General features: G+C 44.9%; 1 protein-coding gene across 1 annotated transcript; it reads right to left on the bottom strand.

The window, feature by feature from the left end:
• Positions 1-3,813: 3,813 nt before the first annotated feature.
• LOC125445869 (notchless protein homolog 1-like) lies at positions 3,814-18,272 on the bottom strand. The gene is made up of 5 exons (XM_048519288.1): positions 17,517-18,272; positions 14,659-14,861; positions 13,947-14,106; positions 5,865-5,935; positions 3,814-3,957 (listed from the first exon to the last, which is right to left on the bottom strand). The coding sequence occupies exons 1-5, from the start codon at positions 17,724-17,726 to the stop codon at positions 3,945-3,947; spliced, it is 657 nt and encodes a 218-aa protein (XP_048375245.1). The 5' UTR covers positions 17,727-18,272; the 3' UTR covers positions 3,814-3,944.
• Between the last annotated feature and the right edge of the window lie 817 nt (positions 18,273-19,089).

The raw sequence follows: 19,089 nt of genomic DNA, 5'->3' as shown, positions 1-19,089 counted from the left end.
TCGAGGTCTTTTGCGCTCAGCAGGCCAAGGTGACATTTTTAAAAAACGAGTCCTTCATGAGGGAAGACTCATGTTCAATGTATTGTTGAAGGCTTTCAAGGCGGAATCACTGGGGTGCTATTGTGGTGGTTTCAGGGCTGTATGGCCGTGTTCTAGCAGCATTCTCTCCTGGCGTTTGGCCTGCATCCTCTGAGAGATGCCAGCCACAGATGCGGGAAGCGAAGCGTCAGGAAGAATGCTAAGCTAAATTACTGGCAGCAACTTCCAGGCACAACCTAGCCAAGACTCATGTTGTGACAGGAGTTTGTGGTGGACAATTAAGCAGTCACTCAGCAAGGGGTCAGCCCTGGCCAAGGGGAAAGGCCGCAAACTTTCCCATAGATCTATCCACAAACTCTGCAGATTATTTGGTGGTGGCCAATCCTGGAGAGACAACTGTATGCAAATCTCATTTGCGGAGACTACATCCACTTTAGGGGGTGGGTATATGAGCAAAATGCCATAAAATTGCTTCTGACTCATGGGGACCCTATGAATTAGTGTCCTTCAAAGCCTCTTATCATTAACAGCCCTGCTCAGATCTTGCAAACCGAGGGCTTCCTTTATAGTCAATCCATCTCATGTCGGGTCGTCTCCTTTTCCTGCCGCCTTCAACTTTTCCTAGTATTATTGTCGTTTCCAGTGACTTGTCTTCTCATAATGTGGCCAAAGTACAATAGCTTCAGTTTTATAATTGCAGTGCTTCTAGGAAGAATTCAGGCTTGATTTGATCTAGAAGCCTCTTATGTTCTTTTTGGCAAGCCATAGTATCTGTAAAACTCTCTTCCAACTCCGCTGTTTTCGAAAGGAACCTAAGGTGCTACCGCTTTACTGCAGAATACACATGGCTACACTCTGAACTTGGTCAACAAGTTACCACCAGTGCTCCAACAATCTGTGTACGGATGCCACAAACAAGAAAATGAGAAAAGAAATGTACTTGCCAGGAAGCTCTTTAGGTTAGAAGGCTGGCAAGTCCAGGACCAAAAACATGTTTGGGAGCCCAAGAAAGCAGGATGGGATCTGATCATTGTTTGGAGGAAGAAAATTTCTAATTCTCATCTTTACTGTCAACAAAATACCTTTGCGAGCTCTGTGGACAATTCTCCTCTCACCCGTCTAGAATGCTTGAATAAGTTACAAGCATTTGGGTCTTTTTAAGTTAGGAAAAATGTGGGGATACGATAAACTGCAGTGGTTCTCAACCTTCCTAATGCCGTGACCTTTTAATACAGTTCCTCATGTTGTGGTGACCCCCAACCATAAAATTATTTGTGTGTCGGTTCCAGAGATCATCGGAAATAAGTGTTTTCAAAACCATCGGAAATATGTGTCCTTCAAAACCTCTTATCATTAACAGCCCTGCTCAGATCTTGCAAACCAAGGGCTTCCTTTATAGTCAATCCATCTCATGTCGGGTTGTCTTCTTTTCCTGCCGCCTTCAACTTTTCCTAGTATTATTGTCGTTTCCAGTGATAGGAGAAGTCGATCTATGGCTACCAATCTTGATCCTCCTTGATCTCAGATTGCAAATGCCTTAGCAGACCAGGTGCTCAGGAGCAGCAGCAGCAGAAGGCCATTGCTTTCACATCCTGCACGAGCTCCCAAAGGCACCTGGTGGGCCACTGCGAGTAGCGGAGTGCTGGACTAGATGGACTCTGGTCTGATCCAGCAGGCTTGTTCTTATGTTCTTATGGTCTTAGGCGACCTCTGTGAAAGGGTCGTTTGACCCCCAAAGGGGTCACGACCCACAGGTTGAGAACCGCTGTGATAAAGGTTCATGAAACTGAGTTTCACGGAACGTCCTTCTCCCTCACCTGAAGCAGTCGGATAGGAGCAGCAAGTATTTTTTCCATAAAGCAAACTTATGGAACCGCCGCCGCAAGATGTAATAATACTCATGTGAGCAGGCAACTTTAAAAACAAACACACCGTTTACCACACAAGAGAAGTAGAACAATGGCTATTTATAAATATTTATATTTTATTACACCTTTAACTTAAAGAAAAATTAGAAGTATAAAAAGGTGTCCTTGTCCTGAACCCAAAGACAGAAGGCCCTCTGATCCAGGTGTGGGCATACTTTTTTAGCCAGACAAGCTGTGCCTTCTGCTTCTTCTTGGGAGAAGAAGCGTCTTGTCTAAATTTTACTCAGTTGTCCCAGTGATAGCCAGTGAGTGGGAATCCGAAGGCAGTTTCTTCTTAGCGAGATGCAACATTCCATCCACCCTTCTGTGCAGCTGCTGGAAGGGATCAGGCTAAACTCACATAGCTAAACAGGTCCTCCATGCACAGAGGCACTCTACCTGGGAATGCTAGATGTTGGGCAGGAGGCCTGGGGTGTGAGGGCTTGAATTTATGGCTCGCTCTGAAGAGGAGATACTGGTTGTGGCTGTGGTACCAGATGGCCTCTGGTCCAAGCCAAAGGTTATTCTGAACATCCTTTGGCAAAGCTGGTAAAACGTGGTGGGTGATCTCAAGAATGTCCTGCTCCAATAACTCAATTGAGTCAACCAGTCATGCTGGGTTTTTTTTGTTGAAAATGGAAGTCAGCCGAACAGCTGCCTGTGTTGATTAAGACAATCAGGGCTCTGGCCGAGGCCCTGGTGTTCTCAGCGGCAGAGCGGCAGTAGACCTCCCTGTCAGGAGATAATGGCGCTGTAGCCATTCTCCTGAAAGGCCTCGGTTTTGGCGGGAACCTGAAGGGAGCCCACGGTGACGACCACAAAAAACGACGACGAACGAATCCAAACAAAAGGAACGACCAAAGAAAGACAAACAGCGACGACGACAGAGCTCGAAAATTCCACTGCGACTTCGACGAGGCAGGAAAGATACTGGGTCGAAAATGGCCGCAACTGGCGACAGGAAGTGCCCGAAAGTATTTCCTGCCTCTTCGACAGTGGGTGGGAAGCACCCAACAAGATGGACTACACCATCCAGGAGAAGAGGACATTCTTCTGAAGATGACAGGCAACTCTCCCCACCCCTTGGCCAGGAAAAGCAGCAAACACGATCTTCTCTATGAAGGGCCCAATGGGAGGAGGAGCTTAGTTCAGATGGAGGCTTTATCTACCCTAAACTCCCTCCCCACTGTCAAGATTCAGACGTCTCTGAGCAGATGCAGAGTGCTTTTCTTTACCTCAGACCATTCTCACTGGAGAAAATCGGCCTTTTCTAGGATTCTCTTGAGCACCCAAAGCCCTCCATGTACTTTCTCTCAGTACCTTCTACAAATGCCTGTTAAGGGAAGCCTGCATTATCTCCCGGGGTGGCTAGGGTGTCCAGGTAGAGCAAATTAACAGGTCGGGGAAGACTGGAATGGTGAGCCTTTCAGTGCTCTTAGACAATCAACCACAGTCAGGCAGGCTACACAAGTGAGAGGGAGAAGAAGAGAGTTTGGCGTTGTACCCCACCTTTCTCTCCTGTAAGGAGACTCAAGGTGGCTTACAAGCTCCTTTCCCTTCCTCTCCCCACAACAGACAACCCTGTGAGATAGGTGGGGCTGAGAGAGTTCAGAGAGATCTGCGACTAGCCCAAGGTCACCCAGCAGGAATGTAGCAGTGCGGAAGCACATCTGGTTCACCAGATAAGCCTCTGCCACTCAGGTGGAGGAGTGGGGAATCAAACCCGGTTCTCCAGATTAGAATCCACCTGCTCTTAACCACTGCACCATGGAGGCTTCCGTAATTGGATGTAAAACTGCAAGACTAGAAAAAGCACCCTCCAAAATCAGTTCCCATGTGTTGAAAAGAATAGGCGATTCCTTCTCGGTTTGCATACAGGAACGAGTCTTGGGCTCTTTAATGAAAAACGGCCCTTCTTCATGAAAATGGAGGGAGGGAGGCCCGAAGGGTGTCCGGCGAGCGAAAAAAACAAATCACATCTTCTGTCTTCTGGCCCAACTATCTCCTCCAGCTGTTGTAAAGAAAAGAAAAAGTGTTAACGATGGATTTTCATTTCATAAACTCTGACATTGCAAATACGGCACTGAGACAAAAATTCCTTTTGGACCAATCAGGTTAAAAGGACAGCCTCTTCCTTTTACTGAGATAGTCAAATGGGATTTATTAATTTCCCGGAACCCAAAAACATCAGTTGCCGATTGTAAGGTAGAAACACCAGCCTCTCTGAGGGGTCTTCCTTTTTCTTTTTGGATACTGTGGCAAACTATTAATCTGAAAAACAAATGCCAACCAGCTGCATGACTGCAGGGAATTCAGGGAGAGGGCAATCTGGAAACACCCCTCTTCCAAAATCTCCCCCTCTGGGACTCTAAAAACTCTTAGGCAGAGGTGTCCTGTTCACGGACTACAATTCCCATCAGCCCCGGCTGGCATGGCCAATTGCTCTAAGGGATTAAAGAGACTAATTTCCCCCTTCCTGCTCTTGACATTCTGTCTCTACTGGAACATGCTCAGTCCACAACACATACACACCCAGTGATGGGATCCAAAAAATTCCCATGGTGGTGGGATCCAAACTGTGGCATAGCACTAATGGGGCTGGGCAGGGCACAACGGGGGCGTGGCCGGGCATTCCGGGGGAGGGTAGTGGGAAGGACTCAGCCGCTGCATGGTCCTTAGTGATAATGAGTGCACTTGAGGCGCCAGGCACCTGCATAGCGCCGGTGCACCTCCTGCTAGACTGCTTCAAGTTCTGCGCACTACTGCTGAGAGGAGGGGTGTAACTATGGCAAAAATCACGTGGCAAAATCACCAATTAGTAACCCCCTCTCGGCACCCACAAATAATTAGTAACCTACTCTTGGGAACCTGTGAGAACCTGCTGGATCCCACCTCTGTACACACCCCAAAATCCAAGGAAGGGCAAGGGAAGAATGGAAAGACCCTTAGAGGCATCTGTGGTATTTCGGTCCCCCAGTCCCACACAAAACCAAAAAACTCAAGGACTGGAACCCTCTTGTGAGTTATACTAAGCACAGAAAATCTTTCATGCATTTGCCAACATATTTACAACATTAAGCCCCCAAAAATGGTTATAGGAATTTATATATGTTTAAATACTTAATGTATAGGTGTTAGAAATAGTTTATATATTAATTTAGAAGATTAAGAACATAAGAACATAAGAACATAAGAACAAGCCAGCTGGATCAGACCAGAGTCCATCTAGTCCAGCTCTCTGCTACTCGCAGTGGCCCACCAGGTGCCTTTGGGAGTTCACATGTAGGATGTGAAAGCAATGGCCTTCTGTGGCTGTTGCTCCCGAGCACCTGGAAAAGATTGTAAGAATCAGGAATGAGGATTGTAAAAGATTGTGCCCATGTAACGATGGCTCAGTTGAATCTCTGGCCCACCAATTACTACACTGTCTCAGATTCAAGGAAATCAGATCCAAGTATGTGAATCTTACACCTTTACATTTACCCCATCTCCCCGATTTAATTAGATTACACTACGTGTTGGACAATCCTGATCCTTCTCTCTGTATGATAGTGGCAGACTTTCTCCTGGAAATTACTAAACGCCAGTAGATTTCCTTCGACCTAACATTTATTTCCTGTATTGTATATGCTTTTTAATCCTTTTTAAATTATTGTTGTACTGTTGTCTATGCCAATAAAGGCTTGCTGTGGCTGTGGAATGAGGATTGTTATCAATTATTTTAAGATGAAAACGTAAGGTCAGGAGGAAGTATACTGAATATATTTGTTTGCTTCTTTTTCTTGTTTTGGTGTTGTTCAGATGGGGTATAATAGTTTTGTGGGTGGAATATATGTGGTTGGTGTACTGGAATTGGTTTGTGATTTATTGCTTAACATTTAATAAAGATTTATGTTTAAAAAAACCCAAAAAACTTACATCCTGAGGCATTTATCTTTGCCTCCGCTTGCTACCCGCTGGCCGTCGGGACTCCAGTCTACAGCATACACCTGAGGGGAGAAAGACATTAAGATGGAATATTAGTTGCCAATTGACAACAGACATGTCAAATGGCTCTTGTATTTTTTAAAAAATTATTTTATTTATTATTAGATTTAGGAACCGCCCACCCCCAGAGGGCTCTGAGTGGTGTACAACAGAACACAGAATACAATAATACCTATAAATTAAAACTCATGACTTAAACCCTATACATAGCAGCATTCCATTTCCCAATACAAAATAATACAAATGGTACAAGATGGTGGCGCCCGGTCCTAATTTAGAAAAAACCATGACAAATTTTCAAGTTGGCCTTTTAGATCGGGCGCCTGTGTTTGTATGTTTTACACAAATTTTGTTGTTTTAATTTATTTATTGTTATTAACTGCTGTTGTGTTTTAATGGGTTCAGTTTTTATGCTGTATTAAATTGCTGTTGGAGACAGCCATGTTGTGAGCCGCCTCGAGCCCTTCGGGGATGAGGCGGCCTATAAATTTAATTAATTAATTAATTAATTAATTAATTAATTAATTAATTAATAAATAAATAAATAGATAAAGTAAGTAAGTAAGTATGGAAATGCCATACCCACAGTATGATGACATAAGGACCAAATATATTAAATAACTTCTCCGAGTTGCGGGGGATTCTGATTACACTGGGAAACTGATTTGTCTACTATCCGACAGCGATCCGTAAATTTCCAACCAAGTCGCCCTTTTTACTCATCCCGCAAGAAGAATCAGGCTACTTATGGTGCAATGATGATGTGTTTTATTATTTGACAGAGATATGTGTATTAGCACTAATTAAGTTGGGGTGCTGTGTGGTTTCCGGGCTGTATGGCCGTGTTCTAGCAGCATTCTTACCTGACGTTTCACCTGCATCTGTGGCTGGCATCTTCAGAGGATCAGATTTTAAGTCGGTGTTGATCCTCTGATCGGTGTTGATCCTCTGAAGATGCCAGCCACAGATGCAGGCAAAACGTCAGGAGAGAATGCTGCTAGAACACGGCCATACAGCCTGGAAACCACAGAGCACCCCAGTGATTCCGGCCCTAAAAGCCTTCAACAATACACTAATTAAGTTCATTTTAGCTACATTGGTATATATGGGGTGTGTGAAGAGTTCAGGAACATTCTGAAAGTGTCAGTTGGAGGATGTGGCTCAGAACACAGGAAGGGCAGTTAGTGAGTGAGGGTTTAACTGAAGCTGAAGCCCAGTTCGTTTTTTCCTGAAGTTTTCTTTTGTTAATTCGTTAGAGCAACTTACAGAAGTTCGTTATATGTAATAAACTACAAAAAAGAAGAAGTTTCTATGAGTGTATTGAATCAATAAGCAATTCAAGTAGAAGGGGACTGTGGAGTCTTCCCTTGACATGGCAGCTGTGGGATTTTGAAATACACCCAGTGAGCATTTTGTTGGCAAGCAAAGAGTGTAATCTAGTACAAACCACAGATTTCAGCTGAATGTGCAGATGGACTAACCAGTAGTGGTGATCTCCTCGATCTAAAAAGGTGAATGAAGTGCAGGTCACACTGGAAGAGCCCAGAATATGCACACCAATTTTCTCAGCTGAGCCAGAATCAAGCAGCAGAGTGGTAGCTCAAGAGTTGGGAGCCACGGGACAGCTGTTGAATGGCAAGGAGTTGAGAGACATGGATGAGAATGACCAAAGAAAGGTCTGTAGTACACCCCAGAGGACTACCCAGAGTTAATGCAACCAGACGGGGATAGGTATAGATACGATGACGATTCCTCAGTACCAACCAGCACTGATGGATGGATGAGGATGCTGCAAAACGTTTATGCACGCACAAAGAAACCACCATGAACTTGCTGGGATGCAGGATAGACAGAGGGAGTCGACTGCAGCTTGGCAGAAGAGACAGTTCCCCAGGTATCAGCAGGGGTGAGTCGGTGGAAAGTTTTTTAGCTTTGTTTGAAGCTGCCTTGAGAGAAAATAGAAGTTCCCAGAAGAGAGCAAGTGAGGGCGTTATGGCCTTGGCGTTGCTGGAGATTTAGCTCGAAGTTATTAGGTGAACTTACACTTGGGGAAGAAGCCACCTATGAGAATTTTAAAGAGGCAGGCCCCTTAGCCAGATTTGGAAAATCCGAGATCCAGTTGAGAGAGAAGAACTGAGGGGAGCTTTCCCTAAGAGGAAGGAGAGCTATGTTGCTTTTATGGCTCGATTGAAACTTATAGTTCAGCAATGGTATAGAGCTGCAAAGGTTCAGTCATAGAAGACTTTGGGTGCAATCCTTGATAAAGCAAGAGAGCAATTTTTTTCACACACTCCCCGAAGAAATCTTCCAGCTCTTGTTCAAGCTAAAGAGAACTTAGATTTATCTGGACTTGGCTGCTTCACTCGAATTGACCAGATGTTACCGCCATAAAAAAGCAAGGAAAGAAAACCAACGCACGTTTTGCTATCAGAGAAGAGAGAATTGTTTTAAAACCAACCCGAGGAAATATTGAGCTTACGGGTAAAGATGGAGAAAAAAGTTTGCTTCAGAGAAAGGACTTCTTTCCAAGGCCCAGTAAACCGGCTGAGATCTATACACCAAGGAATATGTAATCTGCTTTTTTTGTGTGGAGAAAGGGGTCACTTCAAATCACAATGTGCTAGCAATAAGGGAGAGACAAGAGTGCAACATGTTTGAAATAATCGTGGGTTTGGTGCAAAATGAGAAGATTGGGAGGAGATTAATGAGATTCACTCAGGTAGTTCTGGCTTGTTCCAGTGAAGGAGAAGAGCCGGTGCACCGTGGGTGATGAAGAACTCTTGCTAAGTCCCTGGAGAAACTCTGCGCTGACAACTAAGAGATATGAAGCTGGTGATGAGGAACTTGTTAAATCCACTGAACAAGGCTAGAACCAAGAGTGAGAATGGGAGAGTTACAGCTGGTTGATGTAAATAGTGTGATATCTGAGGAACGAGACAGTGGGTTGGAGATCCTCAGGGCTATAGAGAAGTGTTACTTGGGGAAGTTGTGGGTGGAAGGTTCTGTAGATACAGGGGCAGATATAAGTTCTGTCAACAGAAAGTTGTTGGAAGCAAAATAAGTTATCAGTTGGTGGGAAGGATGCAGGTTACCCCATATGAAGGACCCCCTATGTACTTAGATTTAGCACTGATTCATATCCAGACTCCCAGAATTGAAAAGGATATGAGAAGCCACATTGTATTACGATGTTTCTGATATGCCTTTTATAATTGGAGCAGATGTGTTGTACCCAATTCAGACAAATGAACGCAGTCCAGTTACTAGGTCAAAGGCTAAAACAAGCACTGAGAAAAGAGAGAAACAGAAGGCTCAAAGGGGGGAATTAGAAGATGGCTACGAAAAAGTTTTCCAACCAGGGATTCCTGTAAAGCTGGAAAAAAACTTAAGTCAAATATAGGTGAGCAAAAAAGAAAAAGTGAAGTGGAAGTGGAGTTGACAGCAAAAGCTGAGTTAACTAAGTCACAATTGGAGGGAAAGAAAGGCGAGCATCATTAAGCACTCCTAGTCCAGCTATGGAAGTTGAAACTTTCCATTTTGAGGATAAAGAAAATGCATGTCATGAAAGGTCTGAGCAGTTTAAAAACTGAACAAAGATCATGTACTACTTTAAAAGAGTTAAGTGTGAAAAAGGCAGAGGTTGTTTCTGGAGAAGCATTCCAAAGAAAATCCTGAGAGATTTCCATGGCAAATCTGGCTTATTGTATCGCCAAAAATGGAGGCAGGGCTTTTCTGAGAAGGGAAAACCAACCTTACAGTTAGTAATTCCAAGAAACTACAGGGAAGAAATTTTAGAACTGGTCTCATAGTGTCCCATTGGCTGGACACCTAGGGAATAAGAAGGACTATGGAAAGAATTCAAAGGCAGTTTTTTTGGCCAGGGTTGATCAAAGCAGTTAAGGATTTTTGCAAGACATGCGATGTATGTCAATGGGTTGGGCATCGCTACTGATAGAACTCAGGGTGTGAGCTACGACCCTACCCAGTAATTGATGAACCCTTTGCAAGGGTCAGTTTGGACATTTTGTAGGTCCTTTACCCAAAAGTAGTTCGAAAATAAAGTATATTGTGGAAGTTATATAGCTGACCATGCAACCAGATTTCCTTTTTGTGCCTTTTGTGTGAGAAACATTACATCTGTGTCAGTAGCTAAGGCTTTAATGGAATTTGGTAGGTCCATGGACATGGTGTGATGAAAGTACTAATGACTCGATCATTCCCCTAATTTGATGTCACAGGTGATGAAAATTTTCTGTGAGTTATTGAGGTTCAGCATGCTCTTGTAGTATGTGATAACCCTCAGTCAAAATGGTGGTTTAGTGGAGAGGGCCATTCAGAACTACGGACAATTGTTGAAGTCTTATGTACTCAAAGCATTCTAATTCATGGGATCAAGCTGTACCATATTTGACGCTTGCTCTTCGTGATTCAGTCCAAGAAAGCCTAGGATTTGTAGTCCAAATCAGTTGGCTGTTTGGTAGAGATATCAGAGTAATCCTTTGCATTTAGCTAGAGCAAATTGGGAAGGCTTTACCCACAACTCTTGTCCCAAGGATGTAAATGCGTATTTGTGTAAGCTGAAAAGAACTCTGCAGGAAGTAAGGACGGCTGCCGCAGCGAATTTGAAGCAGGCTCAGCAAAAGCAAAAGACCTACTTTGATGTTAAGGCTAGACTCACGCGAGTTTCGTAGTGGGTAATAAAGCCTATTACTAAGCCAGCGGATAAGCCTGTTAAGTTGGATGTGGCTTGGAAGGGACTCCTATGTGGATAATACAGGTTTTACCCAATGACAAACATATGTAATTCAAGAAGATGATGGGCAGAGAACTGTGCATGCTTAATAGGTTAAAACCATATTGTGAGAGATCTGTACCGACTTTTCCAGCAATAAGTTGACACTAACGCAGATGAGTTTGTGGAATGGAATTTTGAGGAGTGTTCTGATGTGAGTAAAGTTCGAATTTCAGATGGTTTCATCAGAAGGGCAATGTAAGCAAGCTAGAAGCCTATTAAAGGACTTTGAATTGTTGAGCTTACTGAACAGCCCGCTGACTCACCGCATTTCCTCATAATTCTCACATTGACACTGGAAGTAAGTCGCACTCCATTAAAACCACACCATACCCTATTAACAATCGCATGAAAGAAGTTGTGGAGAAGGAGATTAAACAAATGTTGAAGTGGGATATTATTGAGCCTAGTAACAGTGCATGGGGAGCACCCTATATAGCAATTAGTGAAGAAAAAGCAAGTGTCTGAGGGTGACCCCTCCCATTCAGACCGTGTGTAGACTTTGTGAAAGGTTAATCTAATGACAATCCTTGATCCTCATCCCACACCCCGCTTGGAGGAATTGGTGGAAAGATTAGCTAGTGCTAAGTTTATAAGCACCTTGGACTGTTCAAAGGGGTATTGGCAATTCCCCCTAACTAAAGAAGCCTCTGAGAAAACAACAGCCTTTGTATGCTGGCTTGGGCATTTTCAATTTTAAGAGAAAAGCCCTTTAAGGTTAAACGGAGCGTCCAAAACCTTCCAGAGGTTGATTGATAAGGTTCTTACTGGGCTAGATTATGCCTTTTGGTTATCAGGGATGATATAGCCATCATGTCTGGATTCCTGGGAGACCCATTTGAAACATAATGCACGAATGGTTTTGCAGAAGGTTCAGGAAGCTGGGTTGCTAACTTTGAGACCTGATAAGTGTCAATTTGAAATTGAAGGAGGTGATATACCTTGGTCACTGTGTCGGCAACGGTCAAATTAAGCCTCTTGAAGCTAAGGTTGCCAGTACAAGAATTGTCCTATTCCAACCACAAAAAAAGGATATTCAGTCCTTTTTAGGATTAGTTGGGTTTTATAGAAAGTTCATACCTCAACTAAGTGAACTAGCTACACCATTGACAGATTCTATGTAAAAAAGCGAGCTCCATTTAAAGTTGTTTGGAGCTTATAGATGTCAAACTGCTTTGGACGGGGTAAAAAGGGCTGCTGTAAATGCTCCAGTATTAGCTGCTCCTGATTTCCAACAAACCATTTGAAGTGTATACTGATGCTTCGGAACGAGGTTTAGGTGCTGCTACATTAGTTCAGAAAGGCTAAGACCAATTGATGCATCCAATAGTGATCCTTAGTAGAAAGCTGTTGCCTAGAGAACGTGCATAATTGACCATCGAGAAGGAATGGGGCTCTCGCCATTTTGTGGGGCAATCAAAAAATTAAGATCCTTACCTAATAGGGTCTAAGTTTATTGTAAGATCTGACCATAATCCTTTGGCCTTTTTGAGCAAGATGAAAAACAGCAATGCTCAGTAGAGGTTTGAGATGGTGGTCCTTAGCCCTACAAGATTATGAATTTGAGATTCAACATGTAAAGGGTAAGGACAATATTATTGCTGATGCACTAAGTCGCCAGGGTAATGGTGGTGGCTAATTATATATAATTGCCTGTGGCTGATATGATTGGATCTAACTGAAATTTTGAGACATTTAGCCCCTAAATTTCAGCTTTAAAAGGGGCATGTGAAGAGTTCAGGAACATTCTGAAAGTGTCAGTTGGAGGATGTGGCTCAGAACACAGGAAGGGCAGTTAGTGAGTGAGGGTTTAACTGAAGCCAGCCCAGTTCTGCTTTTTTTTCCTGGAAGTTTTCTTTTTGTTAATTCAAGTAGGAGCAACTTGTAAGCTTGCCTGTTATATGTAATAAACTACAAAAAAGAAGAAGTTTCTATGAGTGTATTGAATCAATAAGCAATTCAAGTAGAAGGGGACTGTGGAGTCTTCCTTGACAGGGTGTTTTTTGTGTCTGTTTTAAATTTACTATGGCTCATTCCACACATGCAGAATAATGCACTTTCAAACTGCTTTCAGTGCTCTTTGAAGCTGTGCGGAATAGCAAAATCCACTTGCAAACAGTTGTGAAAGTGGTTTGAAAACGCATTATTTTGCGTGTGCGGAAGGGGCCTATGTTTGTGTATGAGGAGATTGTGAAAGCCTATGGCCAAGACAATAAACTTATTACTAGTACCACACCCAGTGTCCAATGCTTGAATGTTAGTGTAGGTTACACTTCTCTTTGGTCATGGGGCACAGGAACCCCCACCCTAGAGGCTTTAAGAAGTTTCGCTGGCTAGACTACAGCAGCAAACTAGATTTAATTGAAAACTAAATGGGGATTTGAACTTGACTTCAGAGAAGAAGAGTTTAGATTTATACCCCACTTTTCTCAACTGTGAGGAGTCTCAGAGCGGCGTAGAAACTCCCTTCCCTTCCTCTCCCCACAACAGACACCTTGCGAGGTAGGTGGTGCTGAGAGAGTTCTGAGAGAACTCTGACTGGCCCAAGGGTCTGCAACCTGCAGCTCTCCAGATGTTCATGGACTACAAATCCCATCAGCCCCTGCCAGCTGATGGGATTTGTAGTCCATGAGCATCTGGAGAGCAGCAGGTTGCAGACCCCTGGACTTGCCTGCCCTACGGTCACTCAGCAGGCTTCATATGTAGGAGCAGGGAAACAAATCCAGTTCACCAGATAACAGCCCGCCGCTCATATGGAGGAGTAGAGAATCAAACCCAGTTCTCCACGTTAGAGTCCACTTGCTCTTAACCACTACACCACTAGGTGTCAAACTCGCGTCCCTCCAGATGTTATGGACTACAGTTCCCATCATCCCCTGCCAGGATGATGCTGGCAGGGGATGATGGGAACTGTAGTCCATATCTGGAGAGCCGCGAGTTTGACACCCCTGCACTCCACCCTGCAGGCTCCCTACTAGATTTCTTGTTCCTTGCGATGTAGCAACAATTACTGCTCGACAGTCTCCAAAGAAGCTAAATAACATCTTGCCACCCACCCTATACGCAGTCTGCCTCTCAAACGGACCACTTCTCCTCAGGGGCAGCAGCCGCAGGTTCTTGGGAGGAAAACACTCCCTATTTTGCCAGTCCCAGAGGATGGGCAGTAGTGAGACGTGGTGAGGCGAGGTGGGGGACGCCTCACCTAACTGCCGACCCCTTACCTCATCCGCGTGGCCGGGAAGATCGACGCTCAGTTTCCGGGTCTTGGCGTCCCACACCTTCAGGGTGCTGTCGCTGCTCCCGCTGACCAAGAGGCGGCTGTCAGCTGACCAGGCAATCTGGTACACGGCAGAGACGTGCCCTCGCAGGGAGGTGAGGAACCTGAAGGGAATTCTGGAATCAGACAGCTGGTGAAATCAGACAGGACCCACAAGCATTAACTGGCTAAAGCCCACCTCCCCGGCCTGACCACACCACGCGTAAAGGCGTGCTCATTTTCAGCTTTCAGCCTCTCTCATGAGGTCTTGAAACTTGTTTTGAAGAGGAGGAGGAGGAGGAGGAGGAGGAGGAGAAGAGTAGTAGTAGTAGTAGTATGGATTTATATCCCCCTTTTCTCTCCTGTAGGAGACTCAAAGGGGCTTACAATCTCCTTGCCCTTCCCCCCTCACAACAAACAGCCTGTGAGGTGGGTGGGGCTGAGAGAGTTCCGAAAAGCTGTGACTAGCCCAAGGTCACCCAGCTGGCGTGTGTGGGAGTGTACAGGCTAATCTGAATTCCCCAGATAAGCCTCCACAGCTCAGGCGGCAAAGCCGAGAATCAAACCTGGTTCCTCCAGATTAGATACACGAGCTCTTAACCTCCTACGCCACTGCTGCTCCTAAAGCTACAGGGATCCACATTTCTCACTGGAGATTCACTTAGGCTTCCAATTACTTTCCAGTCCTCCCGTCCCACAACTTGACGGACTTGTCGAAGGAGGCGCTGGCGATGACGCGGGTGTCCGGTGAGAAGAGGACCTGGTTGATCAGTGCCTGATGCCCCGTCATCCTTTGCAGAGCTTTCTTGTCCTCTGCAGGGGTCCAGAGAAACAGTGTGAAGTCGTCTGAACCTGAGACCAGCCTTTCCGGCCCTTGGCCCTGAGGACAGAGACGAAGAACCAACCTCAGTCACAAAGGTCAGGCGATTCAGGTACAGAAGCAGAAAAGATTCCTCCAGCACATTAAATACCAACAGAATTACCAGGGGAGATGCTTAAGAACATAAGAACATAAGAACAAGCCAGCTGGATCAGACCAGAGTCCATCTAGTCCAGCTCTCTGCTACTCGCAGTGGCCCACCAGGTGCCTTTGGGAGCTCACCTGCAGGAGGTGAAAGCAAGGGCCTTCTGCTGCTGCTGCTGCTCCTGAGCACCTGGACTGTTAAGGCATTTGCAATCTCAGATCAAGGAGGATCAAGATTGGTAGCCAGAGATTGACTTCTCCTCCATAAATCTGTCCAAGCCCCTTTTAAAGCTATCCAGGTTAGTGGCCATCACCACCTCCTGGGCTAGAATATTCCAAACACCAATCACACGTTGCGTTAAGAAATGTTTCCTTTTATTAGTCCTAATTCTTCCCCCCAGCATTTTTAATGGATGCCCCCTGGTTCTAGTATTGTGAGAAAGAGAGAAAAATTTCTCTCTGTCAACATTTTCTACCCCATGCATAATTTTATAGACTTCAATCATATCCCCCCTCAGACGTCTCCTCTCCAAACTAAAGAGTCCCAAACACTGCAGCCTCTCCTCATAAGGAAGGTGCTCCAATCCTTCAATCATCCTCGTTGCCCTTCTCTGCACTTTTTCTATCTCTTTAATATTCTTTTTGAGATGTGGTGACCAGAACTGAACACAGTACTCCAAGTGCGGTCGCACCACTGCTTTATATAAGGGCATGACAATCTTTGTAGTTTTATTATCAATTCCTTTCCTAATGATCCCCAGCATAGAGTTTGCCTTTTTCACAGCTGCCATGCATTGAATTGACATTCCCATGGAACTATCAACTAAGACGCCCAAATCCCTTTCCTGCTTCTGCGATGTGAACCACATCAAAATGAGGTGCTGAGTGTGGCAGTTAATTTCATACAGTGACCAACCAGTTACCCCACAAGGCTTACCCAAGAAGGGGAACAGAGAACAGATCCTTTTTTCTAGCTCCTATGTATCCCCGTCAATCATCTAAGGCAGTGATGGCAAACCTTTTCGAGACCGAGTGCCCAAACTGCAACCCAAAACCCACTTATTTATGACAAAGCGCCAATATGGCAATTTAACCAGAGGTGGGATCCAACGGGTTCTCACCAGTTCCCGAGAGTGGGTTACTAATTATTTGTGTGTGCTGAGAGGGAGTGACTAATTGGGTCCGCTTTCCCGTCTCCACGCCCTCGCCTCCCCGAGAGGTATCCTGCCTTTGAACGTGAAGGTCCCATATGGCAATTGCGACTAATAATGTAACTCCCTGAACTGGTTTAATCCCTTCCAGGTACTGCAATTCATTGATACTCAGCCTTTCGTACCTTTTATCTCACCAGTCTCTGTCAAAGAACCTGTGTGTTTCACCATTGCTGTGTTCAGATTTGTGAGTTGGGGCATTTTCTATAATGTGATGATGATTTAGAAATGACCTGGTGTAAAAAATTTTTGTGGGGTCGTGGGGGGGTGGCTGCCCGGGGGGGGGGGGGCATCCAACTCAGGTTTTGCCCAGGGCTCAGGTTTGCCTAGGTACGCCTCTGCCCCCTTTGCTGAGGTGAGGCTGGTGAGGGAACCTGTTACTAAAATTTTTGGATCCCACCACTGAATTTAACCTGAATACTGAGGTTTTAGTTTAGGGAAAACGGTTGGCTCCGAGGCACGCGTTACTCGGGAGGAAGCTTGGTGATAGTCGGTGGCTTTGCTTTGAAGCAACCGTGCAATGCATCGAACGGGTGAATCACGACCCTAGGAGGGTTTACTCAGAAGCAAGCCCCTCCCCACATGACAAGCTCTGTGTGCATGTGCCCACAGAGAGGGCTCTGAGTGCCACCTCTGGCACCCGTCCCATAGGTTTGCCACCACTGATCTAAGGCCTGGAAATTATTTATTTTATTTATTTATTTTATTTATATCTTCAATTTCTATACCGCCCGATCCCCATAGGGCTCTGGGCGGTGAACAACATAGTTCAAAACAATAAACAGGAGCAAATCATACAATACATAGGCTCCATCCTATTAACCACCAATAAAACATCTTAAAATTCATATAAAACAGCGGATAACAATCAATAAATAAACAAGAGGCGTCCAAAACCCCAATTAAAACCTACCGCAAAGAGGGGGATGGCAGGCCCCTCAATATGAGGGGGCTCTGATGTAACAGTGCCAGGGCAAGAGCAGTGAGGGGGCACCACATCAGCGGCTGGGCACTCCAAAGGCCCGGTGGAACAACACGGTCTTACAGGCCCTGCGGAACTCACCGAGGTCCCGCAGGGCCCAGACAGTTGGAGGAAGGGTGTTCCACCAGGCCGGGGCCAGTGCTGTAAAAGTCCTGGCCCGTGTGGAGGCCAGCCGCATCATTGAGGGGCCGGGGACCACCAGCAGATTGGCCTCTGCTGAGCGCAGAGGCCGAGTAGGGACGTATGGGGTAATGCGGTTAGAATACAAAATTGGACCAGGCTTCTCTAACTGAATAGCTGTGGCTGATTCTTGAGCCTGGGTGGTGGGTTTTAGTGCCAAGGGGAAAGAGGAGTGAAGACTCCCTGAGGAAAACTTACCCGGACTTGATTGTACCTCTGTAGAGCTTTCTGTTTGATCTCTGCTACTGTGGGGTTAAAAAAAAAGAGAGGGGAGAGAAGGAACTCAGAACACCCCCAGGCAGATAGAGCTGTTTTTGCTAACAGAACAGTGAGAACCAGGTAGACTCTGTGCCGAAGAGCGTTTTTATGATCATTCAAGCTGACATTCTGCAATAGCCCGAATGCCATCCTTTCTGCAATTAAAATTGGGCATGGCAAGTTTTTACAAGAGCACTGCCCTGTCAACGCTGAAAGGGTTTAGCGGCCGGGATGAGAGTTGGCAGATAAAACTAGATTTGCGGCTGCAGGGCCATCCAAACCTCGTGTGTTTTGTATTGTATTGATCACTGGCAATTTTGTAATATTCTTGTGGTCAAATAGCCTCAATCTTCTTCTACCTTCCTCTGTATGAAAGCTATGATTGACTTTTTCCTCCGTGGTAAATCATGAGGTAGCCGCTGTTAATATTTTTTTTATTCCTCATAAATTATGTATTTTATTACTGGATTCATCCTGGTAGTAACTGGGAAATAATTGTTAATATCTTCTTATTTATTAGGTGTCTCTTGTTGACATTATGTGACTACACTCTGGTTTTTTAAAACTATAGCTCAGTTGCTCCCAACTATCATGTTAAACCAGTGATAAAATCTGCCTGCGTGGGTGGGAGCAGCAGGGGGGGAAATGCAAATTCGTATACATCAGCTTAAAGATAAAAAGTACCCTATGCAAGCACGAGTCGTTACTGATCAATGGGGTGATGTCACATCCACAAAGACCAAGATAGTGCATTTTAATGCCAAATTTAAGAAACTGAAATGGCAGTTGTTAGGTCATCAGATTGAACAAATAAAGTGTTTCAAATACCTAGGTGTGGTTTTCCAGTACAACGGAAAACCCTCAGCCCATATACAAACAGCCATACACACAGCACAAAGGAGCTCACAGGCAATCCTAAGATATTTTCGATCACAAGGGGGTGGATTTATTCCAGCGGCAATTAGATTATTTGAAGCTAAATCCCTGGCACAACTCACCTATGGAGCCCCATTGGCAATAATTTCGGATTTCACTCTATTAGAGAGAGTCCTATCCACATTCCTCAGAGCTCTTTTTAACACTCCTAAATGTACAGCTAATGTAGTTTTAAGACAAGAAGCAGGGTTGGTTAAAGTTGAGACAACCTTTTGGAGGCTTATTATCAAATACTGGCTTAAAGTCCTCTCCCATCCCATGGGTTTATTGCCTTTGCTTCTGGCAGCAACACCATATCCAAGCTGGCTAGAAAAAATAACACTTAAACTTACACAGTGTGGTTTGGATCCTGTACAATTATTGGAACTGGATCATTGCAGAGCAACAGCCTTGGTCTATCAACGGCTCAATGATATTGAAATGCAAACAGATTTCTCCTTGTTACCGGCGTTATATAAACCATTAAAATCTTGGACAGGTATCTCGGCTGCCCCTTACCTGTCCAATATAACATCTACGAAATGCCGCTGGGCCTTTTCAAGGGCCCGTTTTGACGCTTTTCCATCAGCCAATCTAA

The sequence above is a fragment of the Sphaerodactylus townsendi genome, linkage group LG16 (genome assembly GCF_021028975.2).
Source record: "Sphaerodactylus townsendi isolate TG3544 linkage group LG16, MPM_Stown_v2.3, whole genome shotgun sequence".
Classification (NCBI taxonomy): Eukaryota; Metazoa; Chordata; class Lepidosauria; order Squamata; family Sphaerodactylidae; genus Sphaerodactylus; species Sphaerodactylus townsendi.
The sequence above is the reverse complement of the archived record's forward strand: the minus strand, read 5'-3'. Positions and strand labels throughout refer to the sequence as shown.

Coding starts and splice junctions, on each gene's coding strand:
- LOC125445869 (XM_048519288.1), bottom strand. CDS start 17,726: ATGGCATTCGGGCTATTGCAGAATGTCAGCTTGAATGATCATAAAAAC. Junction 14,107..14,658: donor TGGGACGGGAGGACTGGAAA/GTAATTGGAAGC, acceptor AATTCCCTTCAG/GTTCCTCACCTCCCTGCGAG. Junction 5,936..13,946: donor TTCCCGGCCACGCGGATGAG/GTAAGGGGTCGG, acceptor TTCTCCCCTCAG/GTGTATGCTGTAGACTGGAG.